General features: G+C 32.1%; 1 protein-coding gene across 5 annotated transcripts in view; it reads right to left on the bottom strand.

Annotated features, from left to right (window-relative positions):
• The window catches only part of LOC140434875 (ras-related protein Rab-37-like), a 258,107-nt gene that overhangs the window by 42,845 nt on the left and 190,097 nt on the right, over positions 1–25,165 (bottom strand). For 3 of the 5 annotated variants that reach the window (XM_072523469.1, XM_072523468.1, XM_072523470.1), the window contains exons 3-4: positions 14,607–14,717; positions 5,862–5,970 (exon numbers count right to left, since the gene is read on the bottom strand). In XM_072523469.1, coding sequence (XP_072379570.1) covers positions 5,862–5,970; positions 14,607–14,717 — 220 coding nt within the window. The remainder of the gene's footprint in view (positions 1–5,861; positions 5,971–14,606; positions 14,718–25,165) is intronic. The other 2 variants (XM_072523471.1, XM_072523472.1) reach the window with 1 other exon arrangement.

Raw genomic sequence — 25,165 nt, 5'->3', positions numbered from 1 at the left:
TCTTCGTTTGAATTGGTTTTCGGTTAATATTAACGCCAGATTCTTTAAATATACACGCCGATATAATTTTTCATAGGAATTATTTAGGAGTTATATATTACGTACCTACGAGTTTAGGGCACCAATATTCATTAACGTTTAAAAAACAATCTTCTGGTGTTTCTTGAAACATCGTAGTTTAAAAGATGTTGATTAACTGCCTCTACCATGGCGTTCGTTAAATTATTATAAAACAAACTAATATCAAGCTTATATTTCTCACCACTTTTTGGACCAATTTGGTCATCGTGATGAATTGAATACGCCAGAATAACATTTTTCCCTTTTTAGAAATATACAACACAATTGTCGTATCTTCTGTAAACCCAAACATACTGCAAAATACTGGTCGTGCCTTTGTGTTGACAAATTTTATAGGCAATTCCCGTTTGTTTTTCCTGACGGTACAAACAAAAGATAACTGATGGTCTTGCAGAAGTGATGCTATCAATCTAAGAGAGGTAAACCAATTATCACATGTTACATTGCACGATATACCAGATATTGGTATAATCAGTTTTTCCAGGATAGCTTGTGCATTATTTTAAACCCTGCGTGGCCCTCCGGCTATTGTCCAACATAAATTAACAAATTCTTTGAATATCGATGAAACTAAAAATCTTTATCCCATATTTATTGGGTTTTGATGGGATATATTGTTTAAAGGGATATCGCCCTGGAAAGCCTGGTAAGATCTCGTTAATTGTTAAAGCCACCAGGGCTGTAGGTGTAGGTATAGACACATTTTTTTTTAATTATAATATATTCCTTACTGCAGCTAACTTATCCTCTTGTTTCCTTTGATATTGCGTTAATCATCAAAGCGAAGTCATCGCAATAAAAAAATTAATCGTTTTTTTTATCATTGTTAGTCAGATCTTTCAATACCACAACTACATTTGTCCCATAAATCATCTACGCTGATATGACTGCTTTTTAGAAACCCACTCATATATAATAAAGCTAAGAGGCCGCTTATTTTAACTACATCTGTCTGTAGGTCTAGCATTTCTTTCTCTTGTGTAGTTGTTTGCTATTTGCTGAATATATTTATTCGTATTTTCTATAATTATATTTAGTAATACCTCTGGAAAAAAAAATCGCAGGTTTCCAAGATAGAAGTTAATTGTTTTGCGAAATTAGCTACGCTAGGCAATTTCACAGTAATATTCGATTTTAAAGTACAAACCCGTTTACTTAGACAATTTTATTCCACTTTTTTATTTTATCACGTTTGGTATAATAAGTACTTTTAAATATTTTTTCTGGTGTCTCTATTTCTACGTCATCGTCACTGGAATTATCTTCTTGTTCAGTAACAGAGTCCTCTTCACGTACCTCAATTTTATCTTGTTCATCCTTTAACTCATCATCTTTAAACTTTACATCAGAATCTATTTCATCAAACAATTGCTGTAAACATTCGCATTCCTTTTCATAATTCATTATTATTCACTATAACTGAGAATAACTTTGAAACCAAAGGCCTCTCTTTGTAAATACTAATACAATACTGACATCTCACTACTCGTCTTTGCTGACAGACTCCACCCGTCATTTCACGTAGGCCTCTTATCTGGTTTAATTATGATTATTTAGGGGTGTAGGTACTAATGCTTTAGGAAGGTACTAAAAAGAGTGGGGCTGTAATTTAGCCAATATTTGAATTATATGAAAATTCCTAAGAACAGAGTCTGTCAGACTAAGTGCGGCTGGTGCAGGGTAAAGAGCATGTTACAGTTAATGAACAGTTAATGTTTTGCAGGGGGAGGTGCCCATTTAGATAATATATTCAGTTCAAACCAAGTCGATAAGATATCAAAATTTGGCAGTCGCTGATGTTAAAACACCATATCTGTATAGCTTTTAACTTTACACTGGAAAGACCCGAGGTGGTATAGCAGAACGGAATCAAGATTATCGTGTAGTAGAAGATTTGGTGAAACATTATTATGGAAGTTGACCAGGGATCATAAGGGATAACTGTTTTAACAAATGTCATCTGATACAATATTTATTAAATTAAAATTTGATTATTTTTAGAACTGTTAGGGAGAATAAACCAGAGACTACAACATAGTTGAATCTAATGTGCCGACCAGCAGAAACTTTGATGTTTGCATTTATCAGAGATATAGCGATGGTTTGTTACAAGCATAAAAAAAATAGAATGGTACATGTTCTTTTCAGTCAACATGATAATGATCTAATTTGTCCAAAGAAGAACAATAAGTCATATATGATCCAAGAATACAAGGTGGTGTAGATAGTGCTGATAAAACGATCAGAGTATATTCTTGTTGTAGGAGAACAGACAGTTGGCCTATAGGATATTTGTGAACATTTAAAATGTTTGTCTAAACGCATAAATATTGTATGTGTTGAATAATCCATATTGGAAGAAAACTGTTAGTTGGCGACGACGATCTTTCTTCCTACAGTTAAGAAACTACCTTACTCGCAATAATATGGAACTAAGAGCCAAGTATAAAATCCACAAATCGCATATTAGACCAGGGTCGATATTTTTTAAAACCAAAAAAAAACTTTAGTAGAATAAAACCTATTGGAAAATGAAGAGAATATGCTAAAAATGGAAGAAAAAATAAATTCCACTCCATCCGAGGTCGGGAAGTGGGAGGGGGTGAGTTTTTAAGGGCAAAAATCGGTTTATCGCGATTTTCGGTGAAACTACAAGTGCTATGGAAAAAAGTTAAATTGCAAAGTTGTAGGTAACAAAAAGATCCACAACTTTTGTATTTACACTTTTTCACATAACATCAAAATTTTTGTGGAAAATTCAAAAAACTAAGCTTTTGGTTTTTTATTTTTGTCTTTTACAAAAAATTTTTTTTTACGAAATTTGGTGAAAACTTGCCTTAGTATGTACCAAACACACTGTAATTTTTTGGAATTGAAAAATTTATTTTTTTACCTGATATTGATTTAATATCGAAAAAGCACCCTAATTTTCAATCGAAAATTCACGCGTAAAAATATCTGCTTTTTTAAAAAAGTCGGTGGGCTTGTTATTTGTTGAAATCTCTACTTTCCGATAGTGTGAAAAAAATATACATTACTATGGGAAACGCAAAAAACGAAGAAGACTCGAATCGAAATTTTTTTTTATCATTATGTACAATTTTGAGATATTTATTATAATTAATACTTAATGTACTGTAATTAGTCATTTAGCTTAAGATTTCATGATACATTGATAAACAAAAAAATTATAAATCCACAAAACATTAAGATTGCAAAAAGACATGTGAAAATAGCTGTTAAAAATATTCAAGATAGGATTTAAAGGTAATTTCATAAAAAAAATGTGACTGCTATACGATTTTTTTACAATTAAAAAGCTGGTTTATTAATGTTTAATTACATTTTTGTCATGGGCAATCTTACAATATATATATATATATATATATATATATATATATATATATATATATATATATATTTACATATATATATATATACATATATATATATATATATATATATATATATATATATATATATATATATATATATATATGTATATATATATATATATATTTATGATGTATATATTTATCATATTTTATGTTAGGGCATTAATTTTTGAATCTTTAATGGCATTCCTTCGTAGCCTTCTGATTCTAGAAGATCTTCAAAACCTTCAAAACCATCACCGTCTTCATCTCCAATATTGTTTCATGTTTGCGTTACTTCCTCATCCACAATTTCATCACAATCATTATCATTAATTTCTTCGTAGGTTTTTTCCTCCACATTAGACCATTTTTCTGAGCCGTGACAACTTGAATATACATTTGTGCATTTCAAACCATGTTTTCGACAACCACATTTTAAATTGTTACATCCAGTTTCACAGCTGCAGCAAATAGTTTTGAGCAGTATTTCCGGGATCAATTCCTTTTGTACTTATAAATAGATTTGATTAATTGTAATCCATTTTTTGCGATATCTTGTTGTATCTAAAAATGTTAGCCAAACTTGACAAATTTTTAGTGTCTAATAATAAATTTACGATAGTTTTCTTTCCTTTCCCGGCAAATCCAGATGTTGTATCGCAACCTGAAAAACAATGCAGAAATGCAATGATATTTTTGCAAAATTCATATTTGAAACTATTCGACGTGAAAAATTGATCTTTTACAGTCCAGAACCTGGTTTAAGAAAATTAATGTCATTATTATTTTCATTTAATTGAATCAAAAGGGCCAAAAGATCAATATCTTGACCCGCAACAATGACAGTTTTATTTGTATCTCTGGCAATTTCTATCGAAGTCTTAATTATATCAGCATCTTCTTCTGCTTGTTTACAGAAAAATCCTTGTGACTGTAATATTTCCATTAACGTTTTGATTATTTTGTCTTTGTTTTTCTCGTTTGATAAAAATTTTTCCTGCAAAAATGGTATTTTAGTATGGTTTTGATAATGAAACTCTGGAATATTGTCTGAGGTTTTTCTACGAATACGTTCTTCTTTTTTAGTTGCATGAGCTGCTGGTACTGGTGTCACAGTAACTGATTTTTCAATTTCGGGATAGCCGTCAAAAACGAAATGGCTGCCTGCTGCATAATGTTTTTCGACATAGCCCAAATATACATTCATGATCTCTTCCACCCTTTCATTTTTCTGCCAAATTACTTTGTGCAGTAAAAATCCACCGTCGACGACATGCACAATGCCGTCAGAATGCGTTGGTCCATTTATACTCACAAATAATTCGTAGAGCTGAGATTTAACGTTTTTCAATGTACCATGAAATCTTAGGCAACATGAGTAATTACAGTGTTAATTTTAATAAATATCTCAAAATTGTACATAATGATGAAAAAAAAAAAATTTCGATTCAAGTTTTCTTCTTTTTTTACGTTTTTTAAGAACATTTCCCATAGTAATGTATATTCTTTTTTTCACACTATCGGAAAGTAGAGATTTCAACAAACAAAAAACCCATCGACTTTTTTAAAAAAGCTGATATTTTGACGCGTAAATTTTCGATTGAAAATTAGGGTGCTTTTTCGATATTAAATCAATATCAGGTAAAAAAATAAATTTTTCAATCCAAAAAAATTACAGTGTGTTTGGTACATACTAAGGCAAGTTTTTCACCAAATTTGGTAAAAAAAAATTTTTTTGTAAAAGATAAAAAAAAAATCAAAAACATTTTGAGGTTATGTGAAAAAAGTGTTAATACAAAAGTTGTAGATCTTTTTGTTAACTACAACTTCGCCATTTAACTTTTTTCCATAGCACTTGTAGTTTCGCCGAAAATCGCGATAAACCGATTTTTACCCTTAAAAACTCACCCCCTCCCACTTCCCGACCTCGGATGGAGTGGAATTTATTTTTTCTTCCATTTTTAGCATATTCTCTTTCTTTTCCAATAGGTTTTATTCTACTATAATTTTTTTTGACTTTTTACCTTTTTTAAAGGCTTCGACAATGGTCTATATGGGGTAAACTCTTAGGGACTTAACACTGCAAATCTTAAAAATCAACAAAGACGACATTGGAAGTCAATCAAAGAAGAAAACTTGGCAGGTATTTTAAGTGAAGTAGCATGTTAGACAAGAAAGTTAATGTTATTTGGTTTTCATGTGAAAATTTATTTGTGAAAAGCATAAAAAAATAAAAGTCAGTTTTACATATTTCATTGGCATTATGAGATTTTAAAGGTTAATGAGTTCCCCTGTCGTATTCCGTTGCCTATGTCTATAGATTTCGTAAGTTTCCCATTCGGGGATGACACGATAATTATTATCAAGAAAAGGAAAAAAACAAAAAACAAGCTAGATACTTACCATGAGCATCTCGGTAGTAGGCATGTGTTACACTTCTAAATCGTTCTTGCCCCGCAGTGTCCCATATTTGTAATTTGACTTTGGTGTTATCTACAGTTACCACTTTTGTCTAAACAAAATAAATTAAATTATTTTTTATGCTACCACTCGACTACAAAAATACAATATCCTATTTCAAATGAAAGATATGATATTTTTTATGTTTCACTTACAGGTTATTCTCAGATTCTTTTTTTGTAGATATTTTTCTTTCTTATCATTTTTAAAATTAACTCGTCAGAAGATAACATGAAAAATAAATAAATTGTCCAAACGTATAAGGTATATGCAACAGATAGGTTCCACGTTTGTTAAAAATATAAGCAAAACATTATGAATGTTAATTGGACGTGTGTAGACAACACAATCCAATAAGAGAAGCAGATATTTGTAATATCTAAAATGTATGTAGGTATATGTACATAAAACTATTTTTCGGTAGTACTTTTATTTCAAGGCAGGATTTTCCTCTTACTTTCTTCTTCTTCTTCCCGTGCTGTCCTGGCAATGTCATCTAGAGGTATACGAAGTGTGTGGCTCAACAATCTCCATTTTCTTTATTTTTTCTGTTTTACGATATTGTCTTGGTTGATTTGTTTCAATAAATTTTTATTTAAAATTGGTAATTGGTAAAATTGGTAATTGGTTTACTATAGGTGCTGATATTTTCCACGATCCACAGCCGCCTAGTAATACAGCTTTTACATTTGTGTTGACATTTATAATTTCGTTTTAGTTGGCAAATCCTGGATTTACAGTTAATTATACTGCCTAGATATACAAATTCCATCACTCTCTCAATTTTCTGGTCGTTGATTACAATAGACTGGTGCCCAATCGCATTTATGTGGTTTTGTTGCCGTTTATTTCTAGATTAACCTTCTTTGATTTTTCTTGTAATGTTTTTACTTGGAATTGCATGTCCTCTATTGTATTTAGATATTTTGTATGTAGATTATTTGATACCATTACTACATAAAAACTCTCTTTATAAAGTAAAACAGCAGTATTCGAAGATCACGTCTCAAAAATTTGGTGATAATTAATATAATATACCCTCATGAGAAACCCTTATCACTCCAAAAACCCAAATTTAACTGTGAAACCCAAAAAACCTAATAATGTTAAATATATAGTCAAAATGTATTTTTCACTTTCAACGATTGAGAACGATTTCCGAAGTGGAAATTGAAACGTCAATAAACTTACATCTTTAACTGTGGCTTATTCCCATTTAAATAGTAATTACAAAAATATTCGTTGTAAAATATGAGACAAGAAAGTAGTTTCAGAATTACAATCCTTTTCTGATGTTTATGGGACTGAATATTTCTGTATTTCTGTATGAAAATGGCTATTTTTAATTTTTTTATTGTCTATATTTTTATTATCTATTACTAATAAATAAGTTAATTAGCTTTTCATTTCAATTAAAAACTTTTTATGTTGCAGTGTTATTTATTAGGAAAACAGCTTTTTACCAATATACCTTATTTAAAAATACAGTGTTTCAATTTTAAAACTTACAATGGGCTATACCTATCTCACGAACAAAAGCTGATATCGAAAAATGCTTAAAACCGGTTTTAGGATAGTAAGGGAGAACTAAAATGACATGAAAGATAACTCACCCCCATCAACCTCCTAGACCCCACCCACCACAAACGAAAAAGTTTTAATTGCAAACCCCTACTTGTGATACATCATTGAAAAGACTAGAAAAAATGCTATCCAATAGTATAAATAATAATTATACAGGGTGAAGCAATAATTGTGAAACTTGGGCTTAAATGGAAAATTTAATGAGGTTTTTGTTGAACTACAAGTTTGTTAAAAATGCCAATTAAGTAAATGTTCAAAGTGGGTTCCGTTGTTTTGTAAACAATAATAAAGCCTATTTTTAAATTCTGCACGAACTTTGGCAAATGTTGTTCTAGTAATAGCGTAATTCTTCCTTGCAACTTCCCAAGTGATCCAGGTTGAGTTTTATAGACAACTGACTTGAGGTAACCCCATAGAAAAAAGTCAGGCGGCGGTAAGTCTGGTGACCTCGATGGCCACTCAATAGGACCTTTTCTTCCAATCCATTTGTTTGGATAATTAGTATCCAACCAGTGCCGAACTGGAGCTACATAGTGAAGAGGTGCTCCATCTTGTTGGAAGTGCAGCAAATCTTCGTCTAGAGCTAAGTTGCCTTTTTGATCGTCCCTTTGGTTCTCTAATTCATGCACAATTAAAGGTTCGATGGTGTTTTCCAGCATCTCGAGATAAATGTCGCCACTTAAATTGCCTGGTATGAACAAGGGGCCAATTATAGCATCGCCTTATATTCCTGTCCAAACATTAAGTTGTTCAGGATATTGAGTGTGACCTTTTCTGAATCGATGCGGGTTCGCATCACTCCAGTACCCACAGTTTTGTTTATTTACATTACCATTCAGCATAAAAGTACATTAATAATTGTTTCAGTCATGAGTTCACAAAACTCAATTCGTCGTTCTGGATCATCATCGCTTCGTTCTTGAAGAATTTGTGTTTTGTGCGGGTAAAACTTATGTAATTTCAACACCTTTCTTACCGACGCATGTGAAAGTCCTGTCATTGCAGATACTTGACGTGTTGATGCAGTAGGCTCTATTGCAAAATGTCTAAGGACTTCAATTTGGAATGCTTTATTCAGTAATCTTGGGTCATCCTTTGTTTTTTTATTTTACACTGATCCCGTTTCTCTAAACTTTTCAACTAAATCGTGGACGTACACGTGACTTACATTTTTGTCAGGATGCCTTTTATGAAATATTTGAGCTCTTCGTAAATAACACTGGTTCTGGTAGGCAATTATGAAAATGATCTCCACACGTTTTATCATCATCCAGCCTCAAGAGTCCACTGCTGAACATAGGCCTCTTCCTCATGTTTCCAACCCCGTCTATCTTGCGCCGCTCTTATCCAGTTTTTATTGAATCTTCTTAAATCGTCAGTCCATCTTGTAGGTCGTCGACCGACGCTTCTCTTGTCTTCCCTTGGCCTCCATTCCCAATAACCTCTTTGTCCATCGCCCATCTGTCATTCTGGCTATGTGTCCTGCCCATCTCCATTTTAGTCTGGCTATCTTCTCGATGATGTCAGTCACTCCGGTTCTTCTCCTGATGTCTTCGTTGGTTATTCTGTCTCGCAGAGTTATTCCTAACATGGACCGCTCCATTCTTCTCTGCGTGACTCTCAGTTTGGTAGCTGCTGCTTTTGTTAAGGTAAGTGTTTCTGCTCCATACGTCAAGACTGGGAGGACGCACTGATCAAATACCTTTCTCTTTAGGCATGTGGGCAGCTCACTTTTAAAAGTTTCTCTCAGTTTTCCAAATGCTGCCCACCCAAGGCCGATTCTTCTCTTCAGTTCATGAGTCTGGTTATCCCTGATAATCATAATTTCATGTCCCAGGTATTTATATCTATCTACGAGTTCTATTTCTTTCCCACCAATACTGATGTTCTGGTTGAGTACCAAATTGGTCATGATTTTTGTTTTCGAGATATTTATATTTAAACCTACATTTTCTGTAACCACAACGAGTTCCTGTACCATCTCTCTTGCCATACCTAGATCTTCAGCTATTATAAGTATATCATCGGCGAAACGTAAGTTGTTTAAATATTCTCCATCTATTTTTTTTTACCACACGTTTAGGTATACTGTAAACCATCATGACAACTACAGCTGAATGACAGTACCGATCGTAAAAATGATAAAAACTAATAACATTTAAAATTCTTAAATAAACCAAAAATTATTGAATCTTAGAGAACCCAAAAAACAGATGTTTTCAACTTGTTTTGCAAAAACGGCAAATTAAGTTTTTATTTAACAAGAAAAATCCGACGGGCACTTATCATTAAAAATAATAGTCCGGGAGATAGCATTACAAATACAAAAGTAATAGTAAGCCGGCTGATATTAACACCCTGAATAATTATTAAACAATAATTAGACAGGGTCATCACCAGAATCAACAAAAACCTCATTACATTTTCCATTTAAGCCAAAGTTTCACAATTATTGCTTCACCCTGTATAATTACTATTTATACCATTGGATAGAATTTCTTATAGTCCTTTTAATGATGTATCACAAGTAGGGGTTTGCAATTTAAACTTTTTTGGTTGTGGTAGTGGTTGTGGTAGTGGATATACAGAAGAATTTTGAAGAATTTTGACAATACCTTGGACAGACAAAATAACAAATAGTGTAGTTCTTTGAAGAATGAACAAAGAACGGGAGCTGTTGATCACCATCAAGAGAAGAAAGTTTAAATATCTTGGTCATGTGATGAGAGGGAAAAAGTACCAATTGATTCAGTTAATTATCCAAGGAAAGATTCGGGGCAAACAAAGCGTGAGGAGACGACGTATATCTTGGCTGAGCAATTTAAGAGACTGCTTCCAGTGCACATCTAACCAATTATTTAGAGCAACAGCTTCAAAGATACGAATAGCAATGATGATTTCCAAACTCCGTAGCGGAGAGGGCACTTGAAGAAAATTGTGGTAGGTGGAGCCTAGGGGGCTACTGAAGGTGAGTTCTCTTTTATGTCATTTTAGTTCTCCCTTACTATCCTAGAAACGGTTTTAAGCATTTTTCAATATCAGCTTTTGTTCGTGAGGTATAGCCAATTGTAAGTTTTAAAATTGACACGCTGTATATTAATATTACAAATATGGATACTTATCAAAAATCACTTATAAAAATATCTCTATAAAAATCTGGAACTTCTCAATAACTGACGAAATGTAATAAAACTAGGTTAACCATTAGAATTCGATTTACCTAACAGAAAATGCACTCAATATAAACCCAATCTTCTATTTGAGGAAACGCAAGGAAATAAATCCAAATGTAATGTACGTTATGGATTCGTGCACTTAGTAAAATTGTGGTAGACCAATTTTAATATTACTTTTAGTTGCTAGTATAAATATTTACTCTTCTATAATGGTAAATCAATTCTTTTTAACGCCATTACTAGATTGACGGAAAACGTTCGACCCATTCCAAGTCTCCTTTGATCTCTCTCAGAAGTCGTCCCTTAGGTTTATTTCTTCTTCTTTTTCTTCTTTCTTATTGTATGTAGGCTTTATAGCCTGTTTTTTCTTCAATATTAGCCTCCTAAATTGGTCACCATTTTTTTCTTGGTCTTCTTCGTCCCTTTGGTGACTTATCTCGTGCTATTTGTACTATCCTATCCTCCACCATTCTACTAATGTGTTCGTTCCACTCCTGTTTCCGTTTTGTCACCCATCCATTTATGTCTTCTATATGACATGCTCTTCTTATGTTTTCGCTTCTCTGCCTATCCAACAGACTTTTCTCTGATATTCATCGGAGTATTTTCATCTCTGTTGTTTCTAGTAGTCGTCTCGTTTTAGATATATCAGGTCTTGTCTCCGCCGTGTATGTTAATGTAGGTCCAGTTGCTGCTTTATAGATTCTTGTTTTCGTGTCTTGTCTTAGGTGTTTGTTGTCGTACTTCTTCTTTAACATCTCCGAAACTAGTCATATCTATTCCCAGATATCTATACTTTGCTTTCTGCTTTATTATTTTCCCATCAATTTTGATTTTATCGTAGTGGGTATTTAGATGTTGTCATACATTTGGTTTTTTCTGCTGATATTATCATATTAACGTACTGCTTGTATTATTTCGTCCATTATTATATTAAAGAGAAGTGGGCTTAACGAGTCACCCTGTCTGACTCCGCTTTGTACTGGTATACACTGTGTTAGTTTTCCATTTACCTTTGCCTGTATTCAATTATGGAAGTAGATGTTTTCGATGGTTTGTATAATATTGATTGGTGTTTCTTTTATACAGTAGGTGTAAGACGTCTTTGACTTAGATGCGATCGAAAGCCTTTGTCAGGTCTATAAAACATAGATATGCTGGTTTATTGTATTTAATGGCCTTTTCTGTAATTTTTCCTAGTACAAATACGGCGTCTACGCAGGATCTTCCAGATCTTAATCTTTGTTGTTCATCTGATAAAGTGCCTATGTTCAATAGATTTCTACCTCTAAAATTGTTGGGGTCTTCTTTACCTCCTTTCTTAAACATTGGTATCATTATGCTGTTTCTCCATACGTCTGGTATCTTGAAGTGCAATATTAGTTTTTGTATAAGTTTTGTCATCTCTAGGGTTATACTTTCCTCTTCGTGTTTTAGAAGGTCGTGGGTTATTTCGTCTGGTCCTGGTGACTTTTCATTTTTGAGTGAATTTATGGCTATCTCTACTTCCTGAGAACTGAATTCTATTTCGTGTCTTAATTCAGGTACGTTATTGTGTTGATTATTATTTTGTGTTTCTTTAAACAGTTCCGTCAGGTATCTTTCCCATTTGTTTGCTGGTATGTTATTGTATTTCTTTAATTCTGCCGTTTATTTCCGTTCTTCTTACCAACTTTTTTGTTTCATTTCGTATTCTGCTATAGGTGTCTCTGGATTCTAGAGTATTTGATGTTTTTTACTTCGTGTAGGCCTCTCGTTTCTCATTACATTTTTTTTTTATTTTTTTTCATGAACCACGGTGTATTGTTGTTGTTTTTTTTTATTAAATTTGACTTTGCCTTTTCCTAGAGCTTCTGTTGCTGCTTCTTAAATGTTGTTTTTAATTTTCTCCCAGCTCGAGTTTATATCTTCTATGTCGTATATTTGTCTCAGCTGTATCTTCTATGCTAGCCTTCTTTGGTACATTTTTCTTGTAGAGTCGTTCTACAGTGATTCTACATTGAATTTTTCCTAGGTGATTTCCTGTAGAAAATGGTTTGGTGTTATTTTCATTCTTATTTTTGCTAGTTCTAGTTTGTGTTTGGATATCTAGAATCTGCTTTGGGTGGATTTTTCTATTAGTGACTATAAAATCAATAACAGATTTGTACCCCCTGGAGTTTTCAAATGTATATTTATACTGGAGCTTATGATCGAAAAATGTATTATTTATTATCACTTCGTTAAAACCACAGAGATTAGGCATAAGTTCTCCATTTGCATTGACATGGTTTTTATTAAGTATTTATTTTACTCCTGAAACTATTTCATTTCCGATTCTTACAGTAAAGTCACCCATAAGAATTAAAGGTTCTTCATGAGGTATTTCATCCATTATGGTTTGCAATTGTTCGTAGAATGCCTCTCGTTCCTCCTTAGGTTTGCAGTCCTCGGGGCTATAGATAGATATGGCATTTAATGTTTCGTATTCCATTGTGATGTTGATATGTATTATTCTTTCGGAAATATAACGGCAGTTATTTATGTTGTCTTTAAATTTTTTTATGGACAAGTATACCTACGCCTGCTCGTGCTCGTTCTTCTTTCGTCATTCCACCGTATGCTAGAAAATATTGGTTATAGTCTCTTTGGCCTTTACCTTTCTTCTTGATTTCTTGGATTGCACAAAGGTCTATATTTTTATTTATCAGTTCTTCTAATATCTCTTGTTCTTTGTTGTTAAAAGATGTTATGTTCCATGTTGCTAATCTGATTGTGGGCTTATTTTTCCTTCTCGCTTTCCTTTTCTTTGCGTGGCTCATCATCTTAGATTCAGTCTGGTTCCGAGGCTTTATATCGGTTCTTTGAGCCTTGTTTTCTTTTACAATGGGTAGAATGCTAACCTGGCCCATCAACCTTCCTCTCTTATCCGGGCTTGGGACCGGCTGTGCGCATGAACGATAGGAAGGCAAAAAGCCAAAACAACATAGTTTTAAGGCTTCCTTCATACTATTTTGGGCTTAATCCGATTGAACTCATCTGGGCAGAAGTGACAAATTATGTAACAGTCAAAAACAATACTTTTTAATTTGCAGATATGAAAAATATTTTTTATGGTGCAATAAATAATATTACTTCAACTAAATGGCATAAATGGGTGCAACACGTTAAATAAAAAGTCAAGTCAAAAATTTGAAAGTTGGACAAAATAAAAGACACCCATATCGAACCAATAATAATAAATCCAGACGAAGGAAGCAACACATGTAGCTCCTCAGGCTCTGAATGATTTAAATTGTATGTGTTTACGTTTTGAAAAACTTAAGATGATGCTGCTTTATTTATTATGTATATCTTAGTTAATGAATATTTTATTTTAGCACATTTTTCTTCAATGAAACATCAAATTTTACTTACAGTTAATCTTTAAACAATTCTTACATTCTTAGTTTAGAGAAGTAAATAGTTTGAAAAATCATATGATACATCTCAGTACGACCCTGTTTGGCTTTCACGTGCAATTGTTTACAGTTGGAAACATGTATTATGAATGAACTGTAGATGACGTTTTTTGTCTGAAATTATGACTTTCAACAAACTTCTAGAAGAGGTATTATTTGCCATACAATCCCGGATATAATTTCTTACAAAATGGCACCGGTCAAATAACATGAGAGTACGTTACTTACCCAAATTACCCATATTATTTCAAGTTTTATTAGAATATAAAATTCGGAATTGTTTGACTAATTATATTAACTTAGATGTTCCTCATTTGAACACAATACATAATGGCATATTTGAGATGTGATCTTGTTATTATTAATTTCAAAAAAATTTTATGGAATAACGTATTAAATGGTTGTTATTAAATGTAATAGTTAATTGGATAACCCACAAATGACTTTCACTTTTAGTAATTATATAAAAATAAAATAGATATTCTTACTCTAAAATCAACTCCTACTGTAGATATGAAATTTCCAGATAAAAAGGTACCTTCTCTGAACCTCATCAGGATGCATGTCTTTCCAACTCCAGAATCTCCCAGGAGCATAACCTAATTTAATTATACACAATATAAATAGAACATTGGCGGTCATAGGACATACATTAATTAATAACAAACTTTATTATCAGCTTCATTTTACAAGAGTCTCAAGTTAACCTTACTCAAGCCTCTCACTTATGGGAGTAAGTCATCAATTAAATTACTAGTGAGTGAGTATTACATATATTTTTGTATACTCTCCATAACAGAATATATTACCAGGAATTAAACACCGTTTGGCAAAAATTTTTTTTTTTTCAAATATATTGGGACTATAAATAATCAAGACGTATAATCAAGCTTTATATATTTATTTTATCTTTATATATTAATCTTTATATATTTTAAAGAGGCTTATGATTCAATTAATCATCTAAAACTATTAGTCCTGAGACCAGGCAGGGGTCGAGTAAGCACTTTAATGTCCCCTCAGTTCTTGCTTCACATGCTTCAGTAGTTTGTAAGAAACATTTTTATGAAGATGTCTACACTTCATGATTATACTTCATGATACGTATAAAGATAAACATGGTGTGTTCAAAATATTTGACAAAGCAAGAAGATGGTGCTTTAGGTCTAAAAATATTCTAGCTGATTAAAATGTTACAAGTAAAAAATCCGAATAAAAAAAAACAAAAGGATGATCAAAACTCATATACAAACGAAATATATGCTGAAAATACTAAAACTGAAAAAAATTTATTAAAAATCCTTTGTAAAAGGTATATATTTTTAAAAACCCAAACGGGCTGTTATAGACAAAACGTTTTCGGAATCCATTATTCCATCATCAGTGTCCTATAAAATATATAACCACTTAATTAAAGAGAACGTGAAGTTAAAATTTTGACTAAGGTTAATGTAAAGTGTGGTTAATACTTACTAGGTGTACATGAATGTAGCCACTAAATACATGGGTAAAAACCCGTTAACAAAAATTTAGTTACATTTGTTTTACATTATATTATATAAATTGCTAGGATGCTAAAGTTACCGTTGGATTAGGTAACATGGCGACATATGACTCCACGTTGAAGTCGCAAGTCCTGAGACGGTGTGTCTACGAGGACTTAATGGAAGCAACTGATTGAAATGACAATGTTGACAAGTTAGGACGGAACAAGTAACAGAGTAGTCAATATAACTGTATGTGTCTACTTAAGACAAAAGCCAACGTTAATTAAATTGTTAAAGTAATAGATTTTTTGATATTAAATAATATAACAGTATCAACCATCAATGTTGTTGTTTTTTAAAAATTGATTTTTATGTGTATGAGATGAAGTGTGGAGAGTAGATAATGTGGTTATAGTTAGGCAACCAACTATGCATGTGTGTGGTAGTGTAATGAAAAAGAGATTTTTATATTTAGGCCCTTTATGTTTATTCAACATTTGGTACTTGGAAAATAGAAAATAGACACATGTAGAAGGTTGAGTTATAGAAATTTTGTTTGATATTGGTGGAAAATGAATGAATATATTTAAAATATGAAAGTGTTCTTACATGAATGAGATAAAACTTTTGTAGTATAATGGTCATGTGAAATTTAACTTATAACTCGGTAACTTAAATTTCACATGACCATTATACTACAAAAGTTTTATCTCATTCATGTAAGAACACTTTCATATTTTAAATATATTCATTCATTTTCCACCAATATCAAACAAAATTTCTATAACTCAACCTTCTACATGTGTCTATTTTCTATTTTCCAAGTACCAAATGTTGAATAAACATAAAGGGCCTAAATATAAAAATCTCTTTTTCATTACACTACCACACACATGCATAGTTGGTTGCCTAACTATAACCACATTATCTACTCTCCACACTTCATCTCATACACATAAAAATCAATTTTTAAAAAACAACAACATTGATGGTTGATACTGTTATATTATTTAATATCAAAAAATCTATTACTTTAACAATTTAATTAACGTTGGCTTTTGTCTTAAGTAGACACATACAGTTATGTTGACTACTCTGTTACTTGTTCCGTCCTAACTTGTCAACATTGTCATTTCAATCAGTTGCTTCCATTAAGTCCTCGTAGACACACCGTCTCAGGACTTGCAACTTCAACGTGGAGTCATATGTCGCCATGTTACCTAATCCAACGGTAACTTTAGCATCCTAGCAATTTATATAATATAATGTAAAACAAATGTAACTAAATTTTTGTTAACGGGTTTTTACCCATGTATTTAGTGGCTACATTCATGTACACCTAGTAAGTATTAACCACACTTTACATGAACCTTAGTCAAAATTTTAACTTCACGTTATCTTTAATTAAGTGGTTATATATTTTATAGGACACTGATGATGGAATAATGGATTCCGAAAACGTTTTGTCTGTAACAGCCCGTTTGGGTTTTTAAAAATATATACCTTTTACAAAGGATTTTTAATAAATTTTTTTAATATATGGTATACAGCCAAATACAGGAACGTAGATTCCTTGTGGATTTTAAAACTGAAAAATTAATGTACATATTAGCAAAATTAGATATGATGGTCGGGAAGATCATGCACCGACGCTATACTTATAATGAAGCAAGTGCAAGAGAAATCAATAAAATACAATAAACCGGCATATCTATGTTTCGTGGACCTTAAGAAGGCATTTGACCGGGTCAAATTAAAAGACTTTATCCACTTATTGTACGCAAGAGAGATACTTTGGAAATAATTAAAACGATAGAAAATATCTACTAAAAATACGCAACCAAATTAAAAGTAGAAGATCTAACTGACCGTATTAAAGCTAGCAGTGGGATAAGATAGGGAGGTTCTCTAGGTCCTGTATTGTTAAACCTGATTTTGGATAAAAAATAAAAAAGTAAGAACTAAAAAGGGATACCAAAAGGGAGAAAAACAACTTCAAATAATTTGCTACGCAGACGACGCAATACTACTCTTTCAAAGTGAAGATAATTTACAACGTATGTTGCATAAATTCAATATAACCGCATGTTAATTTCCCCAACAAAGACAAAATGCATGGTTATAACAGAAAATTTACTAAGATTAAGTAAGTAAATTGGAGCTGGAAGGTCAGATAATAGAAAAAATTAATGGAGTTTAAATATCTAAGTATCACATTATCTAGCTATGGAAAGTCGAAACAGAAGTAGAAGATCAAGTGAATAGAGCAAACATAGCCGCAGGTGGCCTGAATGAAACAGTATAAAGAAATAAAAATATCGAGAAGGAAATTAAAGGCAAAATAATTTATAAAACAGTCATATATCTAACAGTCATAGACAGACCAATAATGACATACGCGTAAGAAACACAACCTGACACAGAGAGGACAAAAAAATGTTAGAAACAGCAAAGATGAAAACACTTAGAAAAATTGATGATAACACACTATGGGACACAGCTAGTAGTACAGATTTACGACGTAGATGCAAGGTGGAGAACATCAAGGACTGGGTAAGAAATAGGAGAGTAGAATTAAACGATTATATAAGCCGAATGACAACAAATGGAATAGTAAAGATGGAAAGAGACGGTTCCACAATAGGAAGACGATTAGTAGGAAGACCACGAAAACGATGGAACGATGGATGGAACGATGGACAATTTATTAGAGGCACATTGAAAAACAGAGAAAAGAGTCATGTCTACATAAAAGGAAGAAGAAGAAGAACATTCTACATAACAGCACAAGAATTTAATATCTTACGATACTCAAAACGATATTCTAAAACCCCATTAAACGCAATATAATGGCTAATAAATACCTAATAGAATAAATCGAGAAATATACGTAGGAAATAAAAAAACTATTTTTTCAAATTTATTTTTGAGAATAAATCAGATAATGTTTAACAAAGTCTGTATTATTTGACATAAAAAACAGTATATAAGAAATAATCCAATTTACACAATGTGTTTTGTTCATAAAATTATATTTAAATGTAGTGCTAGCTAGAAACCAAATACACTATATTACAAGCAACGCAAAATATAGAAATAGCATATCACAGTTCTGTCGTATTAAGTATGAGAGTAAACCTTAGAAACATCCAAAAAACCAAAATAGACAACAGAATCAACTAGATTAAAGCATATGAAGATCAAATAAACCAATACTAGTAACATGTAAACATAACTTTACATAACTTTAAATACAAGCGCAGAAATTAACAAGTTGATCAAATAATTGTTATATAGAAGATACATGGATAGGATAAAAATGCCATTGTTATAGCAGAAGAAAACACAATAGACAAAGTAGAAAGAAGAAAAAAGAAACTCTGTATGACCAATGATAATACTATATTTTATGGAGGCCAGACGCACAGTCAAAACTAAAGATATAAGTAAATACAAGCAACTAAACAAGCAAATAGACCAACGAATTAAAGAAGCAAAAGAAATATCGTTAGGGAATAGATGTAAGGAAGTAGAAAACCACCAGGCTTAACACAAAAACAGAAAATTACAAAAGAAAATTAAAATCGTATCAGGCCTCTACAAACCAAGCATCTGTTAATAATAATTGATGCAAAAAATTAAATAGACTTACATACTGATAAACAAAAAACAAATTTGGGACAGACCACAACAAAGTACTTCAGTTGATATAGAATACGACCTCGCAAATCTTTTCTCAAAGATAAGACTGACTATATATATATATATATATATATATATATATATATATATATATATATATATATATATATATATAATAATCTCCCGTTTTATACCACTGTCGCGGCTTTGGGAGTATAGCAGGGTAGTCTGCTATATCTAGGGCCTACGGTATACAAGGAAGGTAACATGGCCAGTGCTACGCTTCAACCGTCTATTATTACCCCTGGTTTTACCCAAGGTACTCATTTTTATTCAGGCTGAGTCGACCTGGGGCCTATAGACATTTTTAAAATGTCTAGATGTTCTTGCCGGCGGTGGGATTCGAACCCCGGACCACCGGCTTGCGAGTCAAGCATCCTACCGCTTGCGCTACGCAGGCCCCTTAAGACTGACTATAACTTAAATAAAAGCCCAAAAGTTACCCGCTGAAGATGCAACGGTAGCTGAACACTTTAACAACTGAAGTCCTGCTAAAACCAAATATCTGACACGCTTTATTAATCCTATATATGAAACTGGGACACTACCTCAAGACTGGTTTACAACGAAATAAGCATAAGGCAAGAAAAACAACATCTCTTATGAGTCACGCAGCAAAAATTTTAATTATAATGATGTTTAACCGCATTTACAACAAATGCGATTAATATCTAAACCACTCACAATATGGTTTTAGAAAGGGTACGGAAATAAGATATGTGGGACTAATGTTAATCGCTCGGAGATATTTGAAAATGAAAAGAAACCTCTACACCTGCTTTATTTTTCACAAAAATAAGCTTTTGATTGAACTAATCAAATGGTAACACTACAAAAGGACAAACAAACACTTTAAAATTATTTAAGAAAGGCTACATTACTTGCAGAAGTCGGAGACAGAATTCTGTCTCCGGCTTCAGCATATAGTGATGTACATTTATATGTTTATGACATTTTGTTCTTGTCGGATAGGCCGCAATTGACGAAATGTCCCTGAAGATGATCTAGGGATCGAAAGTACTTGGGCAAGATTAAATTAAACTGTGCTCGATATATGCCTTTTATCTGATCAAAGTTTATATGTATATAAGACAGCATAGGAATGGGGTTGGAAATTAATACCATAAAAAAACTTTAGTTTTCTGCCGAGACTCACAAACCCATCATGATCTTAATGTTAATATCAATGGAATTAATCTGCAAACCATTCAATAATATATGTATATACCTGGGTAAAGAAATAAAATGCCAACTAAACCACTTAGAGAAGACTTAAAATCGATAGAGCAGTATTCATAACCATAAGAAACATACTTTGAATACCAAAATTGGTCATATTAAAAAGACTAATAAATTACATATACATTAAAATAAATATATATGGTGTCTGCTTCTATACGGCTGCACTAGATTGACACTTAAACAAGTCAAGGGCATTTGAAATGTAGCTGTATAGAAGAATGTTGCGAATAAGTTGGACCACAAAAACAAACAACGTAGAAATGTTTAAGGAAAAAAGCTCACTCATATCTGTTGAAGAGCGTCATAGTTAGCAAAACTTCATATCTCGGACAAATACTGCGTCACAAGTAATACAAACAATTATAACTAATTATTAAAGCAAACATTGAAAAAAACTGTGGTATATATAACATTGAACTAGAACTGAAGGAAATGCTCTCATACACCAAGCTTACAATAGACAAGACTTTGTCATACTGGTCGTCAACCTCAATTGAACCGTTGAACCAACACTTTCTTTTTTATCTCCCCGTGGGGTATAGCTAAAATCACGATGTAAGAAATAACACATATGTGAATTATTCTTACGCGGTATCCACTATTGCTGTATCATCATATTACGTACATTTTCCAAACTGTATTTCATAAAAACTCGATATTTTCAGTAGTTATGCAAATTTTGAAATTACCTCTACATTTTGCTTTAAAGTCGTAGAAACTTTTTTAAGTTTGAACTACATGTTTTATTTTCATGTAAGGACATTTTTGGGGTATTTCCGATGGACTGTGAAAATTTAATCGATATTCTGTGATTATTAAGAAGGATATAACGGAAATACGCTAGCACTGGGTATTGTAGTGTCTTAGGGCTTGTGAAGAATCTTAAGGATGGATTATCAAGAGCCGGCTTAAAACATAATCTTAAGAAAAGTCCACTGTTTACTAACGAATGAATTAGAGGTGTTACGAATAGGACTCAGCTCTACCAATAAATCCAAAGCACGTCCTCAAAGACACATAGTGCCGCATAACCAAACACACAAAAAATTGCTCTTATTATGAACAGTAAAAATAGAATATTGTGCATATATTGCATCTAATATATATCCAATAGTTAGTAAAAAATCTTTATATGGGAAAAAATAAAAACTAAAAGTAATAGATAAAATTCTTACTTAATACTAATAAAAAAAATAAAAAAATGGAAATCAGTCTAAAACAGATAATATGCAAGAGATAAACAGAGATAATTCGGTTTAATACTGAATAGATACATAATATGAAAATAAATCTTGCCTTTCTTCATTACAAATGTAATGACCAAGACAAATGAAATCAGGGACATTTTAGTTTACAAAAACATGCGTTGTTTTACAAAAAACATAATTATTTATTTTACTGATGTAAAATAAAGCTGATAACTTTACCACATTGCTTTATTTTAGAAAATATTTGATGTGACATAAAACAAATTTTATCGCATTCAAAGATAGGTTTTTGCAAATATCGATTGATCGTTGTAAACAACCAAGTGTGGTCAACATAAACACGTTTATAGCTGTAATTAGGCACCCACCTCCTTTTTTTTGTGCCAATCAGAATTATCTGTCGTTAGCGATCACACGATAGCAAAGGTTGCACAGTCTATTGCCTTATGAAAAAGTTGTCCTATAACGGAAATACGCTAGCACTGGGTATTGTAGTGTCTTAGGGCTTGTGAAGAATCTTAAGGATGGATTATCAAGAGCCGGCTTAAAACATAATCTTAAGAAAAGTCCACTGTTTACTAACGAATGAATTAGAGGTGTTACGAATAGGACTCAGCTCTACCAATAAATCCAAAGCACGTCCTCAAAGACACATAGTGCCGCATAACCAAACACACAAAAAATTGCTCTTATTATGAACAGTAAAAATAGAATATTGTGCATATATTGCATCTAATATATATCCAATAGTTAGTAAAAAATCTTTATATGGGAAAAAATAAAAACTAAAAGTAATAGATAAAATTCTTACTTAATACTAATAAAAAAAATAAAAAAATGGAAATCAGTCTAAAACAGATAATATGCAAGAGATAAACAGAGATAATTCGGTTTAATACTGAATAGATACATAATATGAAAATAAATCTTGCCTTTCTTCATTACAAATGTAATGACCAAGACAAATGAAATCAGGGACATTTTAGTTTACAAAAACATGCGTTGTTTTACAAAAAACATAATTATTTATTTTACTGATGTAAAATAAAGCTGATAACTTTACCACATTGCTTTATTTTAGAAAATATTTGATGTGACATAAAACAAATTTTATCGCATTCAAAGATAGGTTTTTGCAAATATCGATTGATCGTTGTAAACAACCAAGTGTGGTCAACATAAACACGTTTATAGCTGTAATTAGGCACCCACCTCCTTTTTTTTGTGCCAATCAGAATTATCTGTCGTTAGCGATCACACGATAGCAAAGGTTGCACAGTCTATTGCCTTATGAAAAAGTTGTCCTATCTCGTACCAATCCCTTCTGATCAATCTCAAAGACAAGAAGCTTATCTATCTGCAGCTTCTTTTCTCTTGAGAAATAGCTGCACTATTTTATATCAATCTTATCTTAATTAGATTAGATTAGATTATTCTTAGTTAAAATATTTGTCTACATTTAATAGTCTTCAATATCGCTCTATTCTTGTTAACACTGCTCAATAGTTTGGTGGTTTGGTGTATTAACATTCGCTATGTACCCACTATTCTAATTCTCCAATTCTGTTCATCATTAATTCTTTTAACGTAAATGTGTCTACTCCAAATAGCATTACTATTCAAGAATAGCTCTTGATCATTTTTGGCTTAGTTCTAAACTAAAATAAAACAAAGAACAAGAAATGCTCCTCTCATTTTTAAAAAAATATTTTTAGTCATTGCAACTCTGCGCTTTAATTCTATGTCAGAATATAGTTAGTCAGTTATGAAGTTTTTCAAATATTTAAGTTTATTAACCCTTTGTACTTGGATTTCATTTATTTTGAGCTGTATATTTGGCTGTAAGTTACAGCTGTAGACTAAACAATTGGTTTTATTTTTTTATTTTGATCTCATTTTTTGCCTCTATTTTATCTAAACAATTGAGAAAAATCTCAACGCTGTCGGGTATTTAATTACATTAAGTGATTTCTTATTTATTTTTATTCCATGTGGCTGTAGTTGAGGCATTTACATCCATTTCTAAAGTGAATAGAAAATGAAAAATTTGCAACTCGGAAACCATCGATAGGAATGAGTTCAATTTTGTCATTCGGGGTTTTTCGTCACTGATCACGAATATGATTACGACGATGGTCCTTGAGCTATCTAGTGACCAGGTCTCTTGGAGTTTGATGTTAATTTTATTCTAAATCAGTCGAGAGTCATTACTCGGGGATTTTGGATGTCGCTGAAAAGCAATATGAAAAGGACGATAGTTTTTGAGGTATCTGGTGCCCAGGGTGGCCTTGTCTCCTAAAGTTTCATGTTAATTTCATTCTAAATCAGTCAACAGTGTTTTCTCGGGAGTTTTCTCTAGGTTACTGAACACAAATATTTTGTTAATACTACTAAAATAAGCCGACGCGAAAACCAGAATAAGTCATTTGACATTTATTTCAATGAAAACATGCCTTTAAAATTAACCAAGATAAATTCCTACTCAATGCTTATGATAAAAATAATATAAAAATGTTACAAGTTAAGTTAACTGAAGTAGCCATTAAATCTATAGAATGTGCAGCTGATGCAGATATGACTATTGTTACTACTGCCATAGAAATAACAGACAATGTTAACAAAAATGTAGTCGTTGTGTCAGAAGATGTTCTAGTACTAGTTACTGCTCACACTCCAACTAATTTTGAAATTATCTTTCTGAAATAAAGCCGAAGAAGTATATTCTTCGAAAAGTTTGAATTATATCCCATCTGATATTAAGCATATTATATTTTAATATGCCTTAACAGGTTGCGATACAGTTTCTGATAGCTTCTTTTAAATATTTAAAAACGTTTCAATGCTGACCTTACTCAGAAAGCACAACATTTCAGAGAAGTTAGTTTGTCTGTTGAGAGAATAGTTAAGCATGGCTCACAATTACTTTTAGCCATACCTTACTCAATTTGAGAAAGCCTAATATACCGGATGAATATAGACCATCAAATTAATTGACTGAAACGTATCAGTATAAGGATACATCACATGGCTATGTAAGAAGTTTTTGAATATGAATGGGAGCTGAATGATTAATAATGGGAGCTCAAAGAAAATTCCTATCATCCAGTGGAGATGACACAGCCTCCTGGTCCACCAAGTGTTTTGAGTGTAATGCAAAAAAGACTGCGGCAGCTCATGTGGATGTAGAAAGAATGGCTTGGTTAGCAATTTGGCATGTAAAAATCAGCATTACCTGATACGGAAGAAGACGAGGAAGAAATAATATGATCTTTTTTTACTTAATAAAAAAAATGTTTGTATTTATATTCCAGAAATAGTTTTTTTACTCTTATTTGATACTACACTTTCATAAAAATTTTAAATAAAAATTAACATAAAACTTCGGAGCACGAATCCAGTGCACCAGGT

Source organism: Diabrotica undecimpunctata, chromosome 2, assembly GCF_040954645.1.
Source record: "Diabrotica undecimpunctata isolate CICGRU chromosome 2, icDiaUnde3, whole genome shotgun sequence".
In the NCBI taxonomy this organism is placed as follows: domain Eukaryota; kingdom Metazoa; phylum Arthropoda; class Insecta; order Coleoptera; family Chrysomelidae; genus Diabrotica; species Diabrotica undecimpunctata.
The sequence above is the reverse complement of the archived record's forward strand: the minus strand, read 5'-3'. Positions and strand labels throughout refer to the sequence as shown.